Below are 14,443 nucleotides of genomic sequence, written 5' to 3' on the forward strand. Positions count from 1 at the left end.
TTCAAATATAAAAAAATAACCATTCCGTATTTCTAATTTTTTCCATAGCACTAGACAGTACAAAGTTTTTATTGATATAGTTTCGTTTAAACATGGTAAATAATAAATTGAGTTTTATTTAAATGCGAAGTTTTATCAAAGAAAACATTTTGCCCACGTTACTCAGAAATGCACAAGACAAAAAAATTGTCTGCCTTTGAAAAGATTGAATAGAATAAAATGATCCTGTCGTTATTAAAAATCTGTTAAATAATGAAAATAATACATAAACAAATATAAATAAATAATATAAAATAACGTTAGTACAGCAACGACGTAAATACGCGATATAATACAAGATCTTATCGCGACCATCCACTTCTCCCTTGTTATTCTAAATTCGCCATTCGCACCCTCTTAGAGCAGACGAGAGTCCTCGGCAAACGGGCGTAATGTCCTTTTACCCTCGCCGTCCTCGCGGCGGTGTCCCGAGGGGTAGTTTTAATATGAGTCTCGCGGTGCTTAACGACGCCGACGTCGACGTCGACGCCACGGTCGGATGCCGCCACGTCGGAAAATGCAATGGAATGAAGCAAGGGAGAGAGAAGTCCACGGCAGAACCCCTGAATTCCATTCCCCTCCCCCGCCCCCTTCTCGGCCGATTCGATCGAGCACGTACTGCACGTTCGAACGCATCACGCGTAATAATGCCCGAGTCATCATGCTCTATTTATCCGAGATGTGGATCGTTAGGTTGCTTTATCGTCGGCAACATTAATTAATTTCGACGGACCCTTCGAAGACACCATATTGAGGTATGCGCGGCTTAACGAGCCTTTTTGCACCCTCGATTTAAGATGTTTTATTTAAGAGAGCCAAACTCCTGCGTTTCTTCTTAGACATTTATGATAATGTAATTTTCAATTTTTTTTATATAATATTTAGTTTACATCTGTAGTTGACAGCCTTACAAAAATGTAATACTGGTGGTATTAAATTGGCCAGTAATTAATACTTATTTTGAGTATTAAAAATAAAAGTACTAGCCAACGGTACTTTTAATAAAAAGTCGAAGTAAATAATAATTACTTGCCAATTTAATACTGCCGATATTACATTTCTATAAGAGCACGAAATATCGCGATTTCAGTTTGCGTAAGGGCAAAAAAAATGTAATATTTAGAGGGTGACGATCAATAGATTAAATTAAATTGGTTTGAAGTGGCGGCGGCGGCGGCGCGCACTTCCGGCATTTTAAAAATCGACAGCACGAAATAAAAACGTATTCGCGTAATTATGGGCGCAGCAAAAGGGGGTGCGAAAGCGGAAGAAATTAATTTCTAAAAAGGATGAGGGAGGGAAAAAGTGAGAGAGGTAAACGCCGAGCGCGACGAAGAGACGATCTGGCGACGCCGCCATTTTGCATTCCGGAAGTGAATACCGCGGCGGGCGATAATCGTGAATTAAGAGGCGCCGGCTAATCGACACACCCGCCCTTTCAATTTCCACCCCTGGCTTGTAAAACAGCGCCCTCGCCGTGTCGCGAGAAGAAGGAGGAACGAGAGTGAAAGAGAGAAAGGGGGTGAGGGGAGCGATTGTCTCCGGTGATTACGGTTTCCCGAGTTGTTTGCATTTAGGAAGCCATCAACGCTTAATCGCATTCCTTCCCGCCTCGGGAAATTGCAGTTTTCGGCGACGAAAACGGAGAAGGGCAAGCAACGGGTGGAGGGAGAGAGGGTGGAGGAGGAGACAGCGTTACAGCGCAACGCTCTTTTATATATCGGCCGGCCCCCGCGGCGCGTAAAAAGTAGCGCCGCAACGCGGAATTCCGTCGGCGCGATTGCGCGGAAAACGCGCGGCGCCAAGTTCGTTAAATATTTTCGCCGAGCGAGCAGATGAATTTTGCAAATGGCGCCTCTCTTCCTGACTGAGTTCACGAGGGAATTCGACCCTCTCGCATCCTCTCGTTTTTTTTTAATAAAAATACAATAAATTGCAGTGACGGTGCGTGACGTCGCGCGTCGCAATTACAAATAAAAATAATAGTAAAAATAATCCAAATGTGCTGCAATACAAAAATCTAAATTTTACACGTCGGTTGGTTCTTTCTGCGTCGCTCAGTTCACAACCCTATAAGCACACAATATTCATAGAATATTATACGAATATTATTAGAAGTTAAAATAATATTAAAATAACATTCCAAGAATATTATTCAATATTTTTTAATATTATAAAAATGTTTTATGATTATCGTGGCAAAAAATTAACGTGAATTATCATGCATAAAATATTCGTAAACTTTACAAATATTGCATTTAAAAGTTATTCCCGATCATTTAAAATACTGAAATATAAAATAATATTATTTACTTCTTCCTATAATATTATCAGGAATGGACATGTAATCATTTTTTATTAATATTTCAAAAATATTATTTAATATAAAAATATTACTTAAATAAAAAAAATTCAAATTTCTTTCACTATTAATTTTATTTTTATAAAAAAAAAAAAACATGTCTACTTCTTATTAAAATAATATTTTATCTAAATAGAAAATCGTCGTCAAATTTTTTCTACTACTTTTAAATGCAATATGAAACAATCTGTAATTATTTCATAATTTTCTTAATGTTTCGAGAAATATCCTATACATCTCTAATACATCACCCAGTATATCGAGAAAACGTACCGGTTAGAAGTTCTCATGAGCGGAATGCTTGGCGCGGAAATAAACCGCGGGGGTGAGAAAAAGGCACGGAGAGGTCCTTCGAGAGGGAATAATGAAATTAGAAGCGTCTGCCACCCCGACCGCAACGAGAGACGATGAGGGGTGATACCGAGTGAGAAGGGCAGGGGAAAGTTGAAGGGAGGTTGCCCGGAAGCGTCGTCGGGACTGAGCAAAAATAATTGAATCGCACAGCGCGGGGGCTGCACTGTCCAGAATAAAGTTTACGTTTCAGCTCCCACCCTTCCCCACCCCCCTTTTAACAGTCACCGTCCTCCCACCTCAACCGCGCCTTTACCTTTTCTCCTTCAACCCCCCTCTGTCGCTCCTCCGCACCCTTTCGGGAGCGCGCAACCCCTCGACTGCCACCCTGTTGTCTCATATTTCCATCTTCCTTCTGGAATTTCCAAGGGGTGACCCGTCCTTCGTCCCCTTCCCCATCAGCTAGCTCGCCCGCGCGATTCCCACGAGGTCGCAGTGGAATAATAAAGGAACGGAATGACTTTGAGATGGATGAGGGGCACTCCTTTGCACTCTTGCTCGCTCACTGTTTGTTTTCGCGGTCTCCGACAGTGTCGGCTATCTTCTCCGATATCACACCCTGCGAATTTCGGATGGTCTTTCAAGTCGGTTGTTTAAAAATGCATGCGTCACATCTCCAAGTATTATCAAAGGTATAAAAATTTCATAGATTATTCTACCGCTGAGAGGAAGCTTAACGCTTTGTCACGTAAATTGGAATTATCTTTTTTTTTTACTTTTTTCTTATTACACCTCAAAAGATTATCAAAAATGTTGAAATTTTATGGATTCGAGCAAAATTCTCTTATTTAACTTTTTGCTCTTGATTCTTATGAAAAATCGTTTTAGTATTTAATATTAAAATTCTAGTAAACATGTATGCAAAAGTTCGGCTCCACTTTCTGGTTTAAAAGTTATTTTGTAACTAAAATTTTTTGTCGTTGATCAAGAGAAAAAAAAAAGAAATTTCGATAACTTTTATCTGATATTGTCAAAACATCCTTAAGTAATTTTTAACAAGCTTGTTAAAAGAAAATTCGACTTGAAATTTATAAGTTAGAAAAACTCGTCTTATGCCATATAACGCACTTTTAATAAAATTGTGTTTTATAAACAACAGATACGAAAAACCGAGAAATATTAAAAACTCAACGAGAAGGGAAGAAACGTGAAAAAGTTTGCGCGTTGCTCTTCAAAATAACGAGATAATTATGTTTCTCCGTTCCCCCACATACTTGTATTATTCATACGTCTAGCGTAGAAAGTTCCGTAGTTGTTATGCAGTTATTTTCGCAAGAGATATCGGTTCCCGTGTAAATAACTCCACGGCGCGCGGCCGAGGCGCGGCGCGTTTCGTCGCTCCGCGGATGGGAGATCCGATGGAGAGGGCGCAAATGAGGAAAGAATTGGGGATGATTTATGGGGTGCATGCAGATGCCGGCGTAACAATATTATTGTAAACTTTGCGATTGCGGCATTGTTGAAGTGCCAGGAGGTGGGTCCATCGAGCAAACGCGCGAATAATGGGGGTGCCGCGCGTTTATTTGCGCCCGTCTTCGCCCCGGCGCGGCATCGCGGCAGGGGGATCGTATATTCTCGCAAGCAGACACCCCGATACACGCCAGGATCTCACGTACGACGCGGCGCTATTCCGAAAATGAGAAAAGAATGAGCAACGGTCTCGGCCCTGTCTTTCGTTCGCGACGTATCAGAAATATCTCGTGTCGACATTATCGAGATAATCGCAACGCGTTTATAAATGAGAAAAAGAATATAACTAAAAAAAAGAGAGAGAGAAATTGAGATTTTACACTCGTGAAATAATTATTATGCGCGAGATAAATAATGACAGCCGTCACTGAGATATCGAAATGAGCAATGAACGAAGTGTGCAATTAACGTGAATGAAGAATTTCCTTTTCCATTCTCCCACGTTTCGATATTAATTTCTAAAAAACGGACATCGCGACGGATATCAGCTTTCAACGATTTAAGTGAATTTTATTGCTTATTATTATTATATTTTGATTTATTTTTTACTTTACTACATCCAAATTTTCGGTATAATAATGTTCTTATAATTGCTTTTTAAATTTTTTACTACACTGTTGTTAAATAAAAATTATTCTAAAAATATATAAAACTAAAATAGCCCCGGAAAAAAATTTCTTTTCGGTCCTTGCAGCAGCGCCATCGTTTTCGTAGATCGATGCAATAACATAGTCAACGAAATGTTAATTACAATTATAATATAAAAGTCGTTCAAAAACTTGCCGGTTCCCGGAAGAATAATATTTGCATGATATCAGCGGTTTGCAAAACGAAAGAAATTGCAGGTGAAGAAAAAAATGGCGGCCGTCGCGGAGGAAGAAAGGTTGTCGAAGGAGGCGAAGGAGGCGAGGGAGAGGGTCTTGAAAGAACGCGAGATACATCGCGAAGGATAATATTTAAGGATTATTCCGCCTCGAACGCCAGCTATTCCGATCCATTAATATCGCTCAGCCGGCAAATTGGATTAAAGGGAATCCATTTAAAGGGATATTAGAGGAGCGTATCGCGGAGGGCCGGTCCTCCGTGATTTCTTTTTCACCGCGAGGACGAGCTGCTGAGATAAATCGAGTTCCACGAACAGATGACATTCATGATTGAATGCTAATGACACCTTCATTCAACTCCGCTCGTCGCAATCTCGTTTTCACGAGTGTATTTATTGCTGTAATTTTGGAACATTGTGTTATCGTAATTTTATAGATGAATCAATCACCGCTTCCTCCCCATCAAATCTGTCGAGCGTCGATCGCAATTGGCATTGGCGCAAATTAATGTAAAATTATTGTACGCTATTATTACGAACTTTCTTGTCCGAGTTTCTTGATAGGCGATAATTGCGCGCGTATACCTTCATAACCGGAAGGTGTTTCGCTCTCCAAAGTCGATGGCTCTTGTAATCAATAGCGGGAGGGGAAAGTTTCTCACCTGAGCGCGACGACGCGACGCGACGCGGCGGCCAGGGTGTCCATTCGCTGTTAATTTCCGGAAAGAAATAATAACTTTCCGCGGAGAGCGTAGAAAACTCATCTGGTCTATCGGTTGATATTAATAACCGTCGCGCCGATAATAACCATCGCGAAAATTAAATCGAATTCCAAACATCGCTCGCTTATGGCGAATGGAGAGAGAGAGAGAGAGAGAGAGAGAAAGGGCTGAAACGGGACAGGGATCGAACTTCCTGGTGCAGGGACGACACGTTCTAGGTCGGGGTTAATTAGCGGCGCGGCACGCCGCGATTAGCTGGACCTGTAGCGATCGATCCGTAGCTGCGTGACGGTTCCATTAGCACACCCGGTATGCAGGTCCGGTCGGACGCGGATACGTAAGGTATTCGCTATTAAGGGGAAATACGAGCGGATTCCGGGTGATACTACAACGGAAACTCCATTTACCGCTTCTTGTACGCGCGTACGCGCGCGCATTATCGCGATCATCATCATCGCGATATCACGAATTCATCGGGCGAAAGTACATCCAATTCAAACGCCAGCCATTCAGATCAGAATTAGCAAAAATTTCGAATTAGCAACTTCACGCATGCTGCGCCGAAAGAAAAGTCTTCGATATTTATGATAATTGAATGCTGAAATAATTATTATAATTGTACACTCAGAGAAAAGTTATGTTTAAATTGATGAAATTGTTTCTTCTTCAATTCGGCTTTTTGTTAAGTTAAGGTAAAAATATTTCCGAAAAAAATCAAAATTTTTTGATCTCGAGAAATGATCGTTAGTCTTTTTCAAAGTAAATAAATCGTTTGTTCAAATTACTTGTTTAATTTTTTTTAAAATACCAACAGAAATGTAAGAAATTATTTGTACTAGATTTAAAAAATATTTCTTACGTAAAAAGAAGATTTGCGTTGCCCAAACTACTTCTTTCATTCTAATAAAATAAATCAAATATTTTCTTTAAATCAAAAAACGCTTCTTTAATCGTACAGCAATGCACAAATTTCTCCGAGTCAAACAAATATCTTTCGACTCAAAGGAACCTTCCTCTGGGTGTAGTAGATGATAATATACAGTGATGTATGTTGTACACTGACCAAACAAATGACTGCGATTACCATAATTTAAATGTAGTTGACACGCAGTTTCTTTCTTTCTGCTCAACGCCTTCGTCCGAGTCACGAGTTTCACGGCAATTGCGAGCGATGATTGCGCACATGTTCCTTTCTAATCGAAAGATGTGCCATTTACCGAGAGCAATGTTTCTTTTAGCAGGTAGCGTGACGTGAAAATTTAGAGCGAGTGGCTGCTAAGAGACGAGAGCTCTGGTCTCTGAGAAGCCACTCGCTCTAAAATTTTCTCGTCACGCTATCTATTAAAATCTTCCACTTGGTTACACGATCGCGCGATAATGACGCGAATTATTGTACATTTCCCGCATCGGTTCGAACACATGTAGCGCGCTTTATCGATAACGCCGACATGGAACGTCGATTTATAGGCACTTTCCGTTCCTCGCGCCCCTCTTCGTCCACGGTTTTAAACATTATACGGATCGAGGACTCGCGCGAACTGGGGCCCCCGTTGATTATGTTACCCGGTTACATTATCGCGCGATAGCGCGACGAGCCGTCGTGTATGTGCAGCCACCGCGCCGCTTATCAATCCCAATATAAAAGCGTATAGCGCGCGCGTTTCGCTTGCGATAAGGCCGCGCCGTCATTTTTTTGCGGGGTATTTTTCACGGCGCTCTCTCGCGCCCCGCGAAGGATCTTCCACGTCAGTCGCGCAGACGAGCGGGGGGTTTCGCTCTATCTCGCGCGCATAATTCAACCCCTTCCTTCTACCACCTCCTCCCTTAGCATCCCCTTTCGTCCCCGCGTTTATTACGAGTTTTATTTATGCGCATTACGCAGCCGACGCGACATAAAACGACGCGACGCGACGCGACGCGACGCCGCGCGCCGTGCCGAACGTTTTTTATGCAAAGCGGAGTCATTTCCGCGCAGCGCGTCGCACGACTCTCTCGATCGCGTAATATTCGCGAAAATAACTTCCGCCGCTCTTTTTTTCTCTCCCACCCATCCGAGAGATTCTCACCGCGGTGCAAATTGCAGTCGCGGAGAACGCGAGCGGAATACATTAACCGTTGGACTTTTTATGCAGCGTCCGACAAAGTTAAATACACGACGTTAAAGTGTGTATATGTCCTAAAATATCGTCCATCTAGTTGGAATACCGTTGACTAAAATTTCCGAGAGATATTCCAAAAGAGCTCGAGGATGAAAAAAAATAATTGCAATTACAATAACTCGTAATTTTCGGGCCAATTGTATTTATAATTATTTTAACTATGCAAATTATAGTTATTAGTTATTAAGCGAATGTTTAACAAATAGTTATATATTTACCACGTGAAAATGTTAAATTTTATTTTTTTCATCCACATCACAATTCGTAGCAAAATTTTTTTACAGTTGATAAAACCATAAAACACAAAATTACTATTGCTAACATTAATAATAATAATAACTATAAAAAATAGACCTTTTAACGATAATTTTTTCACCATGGAACTGTAGTAACACTCTCGGTGTACTTTGCGACGACGTCGAGATCATTACACAAAATTTCCATATCGCAAAAAAAATAAAACTGAAAATTGCGTTGCTAAAATTAAATATTGTGCTTGCATATAGAAAATCCCTTTAACTCTGCTAATATTTCCCGTATTGCGGCAATTGAGATACAATTATAACATTACGGGCTTTGCAGCGTATAGTAAAATATATTATTAGTGCAAATATCTGTTTCGCGTAACGTAACAAGGTATTTCGCGTTATCGTTGTTATATACGCAAACGCTAATACGGCTCGCTACGGCGAACATTTTCGTGTACATTTGCACGTCCCCTTCCTACTATCCCTCACCCCCTCGGGACCGCGCAAAGTGTAGAACAAACGACAGGGCTTGACAGTCGCGAGTGCAGCCCGCGTAACTCGATACTACTCGCGATATTTTCGACCCTTCGAGAGGAAATCGATATTAAAGAGCGGCCAGAGCCGGAAGGGGTATGACGATCGGCAGGGGAGGTGAAAGAGGGTAAAAGAGATGGCGCGAAATTGAAATCGCGGAGCCTCGCAGGTCCAAACTACAGGGGTAAAAAGAGGCGACAGGGGGTGATCCGGAGCGTAACGGGAAAAGGGGGAAGGGGAAGCGGGTGGACATGTGCCGGAGGGAAAATTGAGCGTTTCACCTGCACAGATTCCATAATTAAAATCAGTCGGTACCCTCGCTCGTCATTGTCCGCTCCACGCCGGACGTTCACCCCCTTCCCCCGCGCCCCCCTTTCCTCCGCCGCACCCCGGGATCACTGTCACCCTTCTGTCCACGTTCGACGTCTCCCGCGCATTTTTGCGCTATTTAACGAGAAAACTTTTCAAATCACATTCACTGAGCCAGCGGCCAACCCGCTCGCCCGCGCAAAACAAACAAAAAAAAAATAAAAAACCTCGCGGTCCGTAAACGCCTGGAGCGAGATTAATCGCGGGTGACAATTATCGCGAATAACTTCGTATTTCATAAGCGTATTCGACTGTACGTAGCGTGATTATACGTCTCGTTATCTTAATTATACAGGAGCGCAGCGCTAATCGCTGAACGTTCACCAGTAAACGACCGTTCGAGAAAAATGTTGAAATGACAAGACTTCAAAATAATAAATTGGAAATTAATTAATACTTGGATCTAATCTTTTCGCAGAGACGTGATTAAAATATAAATTTTTCACTCGAAAATGTATTTATATCGAGTCATTTCTTTTTTTATTCACTGACTGGCGCAGTGACCCCGTATTATTTCACATTGAAGAAATTTTCTAAGTAACGGCACCCGTCGCTCCGAGATTTCGTCCGTCTCCTAGCACTTTCTGATATACGCACGGAGAAATGATGCTCGAAAAGACGTCTCGTGCATCTTTCGATCAAATGGAAACGCGGAACTCCCGGTATTTAAGTGGCGCCCTTAGGAAGCGAATGACGGAAAATCGGAGAAAGGATGCAGAGGATGGAAGAGGAGAAGGGGAGGAGGAAGGAAGAAGCAAGTTCCTTGCAGGATTGAGCCCCTCAAAGTGGCTCGACGAGTCGTTATAAATTGTCGCAGAGCCGGCTCCTGATAGGGTGCCGTGTATACGGCGCGGCGGTATGGGTACAAGTTCGACAATCGGTGAGCTTCCTTCCGGTGGAACAAATTAATTCCGCCAAGAACAAAGGCGACTCGGAGATGAATTCGCCGTTTTTAGCCGGCGAACCGCATTTCGATAACGCCGCCGGAGTTTGATTGACTAATTAAGGAGGCTGGGATTTCATTCGGCGATTTATCCCGATGCGAATTATTTGAAAAAAATGCGATTTAAAGTTAAATGAAAGGAAAGCCTGAGGAAATATATTTAATTATCCGAATAACTATAAAATAAAAAGATGTTCGCGGAAAATTAAAAAAGTCGAGATCGCAAAAAGGGTTTGAGAAATTATTGAACATTAAAAAATATATATATTCTTGAAAAACAATTAATTATTAATAATAATATTAATATTCCGTTGAAATAAAAGAGTCAAGGCCGGATAACGTGAAACGTTCCAAGTATCATTTTTACGTCAAAGAGAAATCGAAAGGTTCACCGAGGAATTAAAAATCCGTCAGCATATTGGGAGCGGCATGTCCGATGCAATTTGGCCACGCGAAAACAGGACCGAGGAGAGTTCTGGTTTCATCTTAATTTCTATCCTTTCTTTCACTCGCCCGCCCCCTCCCCCCTCGCTCTGTCCGCACTCATCTTTCGCCATTCGGAGAAATCTCCCCTTTGTCTCGCCTTTCGCGGGTCGTCAAAAATTAATTCCTAATCGAATTAGCTCACTTTCCCGGCGCGGAACTCGTTAAAGGAAGTTGCGCCGTCCTTTGTGCAACGTCCAACTCTGCTCGAGAGTACGCTCCTCTCTCCTAGCCGCTGCTCAGCATCCATCCCGCAGCTCGCAAGCCCTAATCGCGTCGAGATAAAAAAGTTGGCGACCGCCGAAGAAATTATCGCAGTTCCGTTTGTTCCAACTTTTCCATAAAGCGTTCCATAAAGTCGCCATAAAGCGAAATCGGAATATTACTCCCGGCCGCGAGAGAAGTCTCGGCATCTTCGGTCCTGAATATCCGCGGAGACGCGAGAGCATCGATTGCGATAATAACGTAATTTATATTGGCGATTCTATCGGCGATAGAGCCCAACTGTTCCGGAATGTGCCTCCACTACAGAAAAGTGATAATGCGCGGGGGACGCGTCCATCATGGTTGTAACGGTTGCAAAATGATTATAAATTACAGGCCAGACTTCGCGAAGTTACGCGAAGAAGAAGCTGAAGAAAAAAAGAAAAAAACAGAGAAATAGACATAAAAGTGTGGGGAAGAGAAGAATTAATTATATGCTCGCGAGGTTTTACGGTACCAGGAGGAATGCCAGTCGATTTTCATCCGGCGGAAATGGCGGGGCCGCCTCTTCCGCGGAAGTATCTCGCTTCCACTCCCGACGAGGTAAGGTAATACCGTTACATCAAAGACCGGCGGGCCCGCGCGAAACTTTTAAGTCACTTTTGATGTAAAGCCGACTGTGCCGCCTGCGCAAACTACTTTCCGCCGCCGAGTACTATTTTCCACGGCGCTCCTTAAACAAATTCCCGGCCATCAGCGAAAACCGCTGACTCGGCGCGGCAAACTCTGGGAAGATCACGCGCGATGTATTATTATCTTGCGATTTCCGATTGTTACAGTCAGTTGCAATTTTTTACTCTTGCAACGTACTTGTTATTGCCCGACAATCGTGTGGAGCAGAAAAAAAATATTAATTGTCACTGAAAAAAAATTGCAAATTCATTCTTTAGCAATTTTCCATTTTACATTTTATATAATCTTAATAATAATTATTAAGGTGCAATTATAATCACAAACCGAAAACTTTTCTGCGTTTTATTCAACAGTAAATTATATTTTTTAAATAATATTTAAGAATTTGTACTCTTAAAATCTTGTAGAGTGAAAAATTGTATAAATCCAGTTTTCACTCTACAAAAAAAATGTTCACTTTAATAGAATTAATTTTTTATTCTTATCAGAGTAACAAGCTACTCGACAAATTGCGCAAATTCAATTTTTACTCTTTTAAAGTAACATGTTTCATTTTACAAGATTTAAAGAGTAGAATTTCCAAATAAAATCTTGATACTCTTAATATAATTTTCTAATAAACGATTGGAAAATTTATGTTAAATTTAAGGCTTTATAAGTCTCACATCTCAAGACATTACCAAAAATATAAAAATTTCATAAAATATTCTAGTACTACGTTTGAGTACGTGTAAAATCTGAGCACAATTTATTTGTTGGTTTAAAAGTTATTTAATTATTTTCTTCAGCCTTGTGTAAAATCGCGTTTTGCAGTATTTATTTGCAAATTTAATGAAGTAGTATTACCAATTAAATCAAAATGTTCACAGATATTAATAAAACTTTAATAAATATTTGTGCATCTAAAAGTTCATTTAAATCCCCTTAATCATTTATTAATAAAATTATTTATATATATTAAAAAGTGCAGCGAAATACAATTAATAATTTTCGCTGCAAAAATCAAATTTTTCATTTTCTTCTTTGCGGTTAGTTCAAAAATGAAAATTCGATCATTCGCGACCGAAATTTTTGTTATTGATTAGAATGAGAATAAACCTAGAGAAAACCTTCAATTTTTAAATTTCGACAACTTTTAGCTCGTATTATGTCCAAAACATTCTTAACATATATCGCACGTTCCAAACGGAGAATTCAACAATACAAGTTAAATACGTTTCTTCTTTGTGTAAAAGAAAAGTAAGCCTAAAGACGCCTAAAGCCATGAAAATACACGAAGGGATCTTTATCGTCAAATTACTCCCCTTTCTATATCCAGGAATACCGGGAGCGGTATCCCACAACGAATAATAGACGACCCACATGACGGCGGCACGCGAGCCGTCCGTTTCAGGGTCAACGGGTTAATCCCCAAAGGTGATTGATTTGACCCGGCCACGAGAGGTCTGACTCGATCGCGAAGGTGCGAAAGGTAGAAAGAAGAACAAACGCGTGTGTAGGGCGGCCGCGGTGTGCGAACGTGTAATGCGGAATATCTCGAAATTGACGTCGAAAAATGTACAAGCGTACGCCCAAAAGTTTAGGATTTCATGTTAACGAAGACTCTCGCACTCTCGCGTCAAATTACGTAATCATGATTAAAAAATTAAAGAAAAGGGATTTGTATCTCGTTTCCGCGCATACACGCATACACCGCGCAAAAGGTTCACATATTAATTGCAATATTATAGATATTTAATATCTCTGATTCAAAAAACGTTCGATATTATTAATCGCGTCCGCGATCAACCAATAGCGCACGGAAGCCCAAACATATCATTAATCCGGCTATATTCCCGTATAAAATAAATTAATCAGCGTCGCGAGAAAAAAAGAAAAAAAGAAAAAGACGGGAAAGGCGAGGCAAAAGCTCACAATGTTAACGAGCTGGCAATTCGATCCTGCAACAAGACCCAAGGGGCTAACACGAAGTTCCCCCCTTTCCACCCCCTCGCTGCCGGTTCTTTGTGTGCACCGGCCTTCTTTCTCCACCCGCGAGCCAAACCCGTCCGTTTTCTATCTCTCTTTTCGGGGCGCTCCGCTACACTCCATTTAATTCACTCACCGTGAAGAGCCTTCAGGTACGCCTTGCCTGCGTTGATCAGCTGCCTTGCGCCAGGATTGAACTTATCCAAGATGTTCTGGAAAAACAAGAAGAAGAGGCATCTTTCATAAACTGCACTGAATTAACTGTGAGCTGAAATACACCGGAACTTAAAAAATACAAAAATTATTCGTTCTCAACTCATGTATAAATAATTCGCTAGGCATCCTACGTGGAATGAGCTCGAGGTAGGCAGAGACTTTTCAGGTGCGTTTAAATGAAACCGAGGAAGGATACTATAATCAATTTTAAAATCCTTCCAGTTGCCTTCGCCCTTGCCGTTGCCTCTGATTTCTAGACTTCAGTTTAACATCGTATGAACACGTAGCCGTATTTCAACTTTACAAACTCTCATTCTCTATCGCTTTAACTTCTACTTTGCGTAAATAAATCGCTTGCGAGATACTTGCCTCGGTAAACAGCCGCCGTTTCGAAATATTAATCGCGAAAGTTAAGGCTATGCAATATCAGCTAAAAGTTATCGAAGCTACAGGCTTCTTCTTAGATTTATTCCTCTCTTTTTCCCAATGACAAAAAAAAAATTGGTAAATGTCTAAACTTTCGTCCTGGCCTCAGCTGCTAAGGACAAAACAACGAATAATTTGATGCAACGTAAATGACCATATTTTACTGCAGTTTCAGGTAAACAACTTTTAAACGTAAGTGAAGCTAAAAGAACTTTTGCACGAATATTTATTGGTGTTTGTAAAAAATTCGATTTAATTCATAAATAAGTAATACAAAATGATTTTATGTAAGAATCAAGAGCAAACCAAAAAGCAAATAACTTTTCAATCGGTAATAGAATTGTGCTTAAACTTTAGACAGATACTCAAACGTGATAACAGAACGATCTGTAAGATTTTTATTTTTTGTTAATGCTTTGAGAAGTCCTTAATT

At 40.9% G+C, this 14,443-nt stretch overlaps 1 protein-coding gene across 4 annotated transcripts in view; it reads right to left on the reverse strand.

The window, feature by feature from the left end:
• Positions 1-14,443, reverse strand: part of LOC105208145 (trichohyalin) — a 116,402-nt gene that overhangs the window by 54,821 nt on the left and 47,138 nt on the right. For all 4 annotated transcript variants that reach the window (XM_039456614.1, XM_039456613.1, XM_011177914.3 and 1 more), the window contains one exon: positions 13,505-13,580. In XM_039456614.1, the coding sequence (XP_039312548.1) occupies positions 13,505-13,580 (76 nt within the window). The remainder of the gene's footprint in view (positions 1-13,504; positions 13,581-14,443) is intronic.

The sequence above is a fragment of the Solenopsis invicta genome, chromosome 13, assembly GCF_016802725.1.
Source record: "Solenopsis invicta isolate M01_SB chromosome 13, UNIL_Sinv_3.0, whole genome shotgun sequence".
Lineage (NCBI taxonomy): Eukaryota > Metazoa > Arthropoda > Insecta > Hymenoptera > Formicidae > Solenopsis > Solenopsis invicta.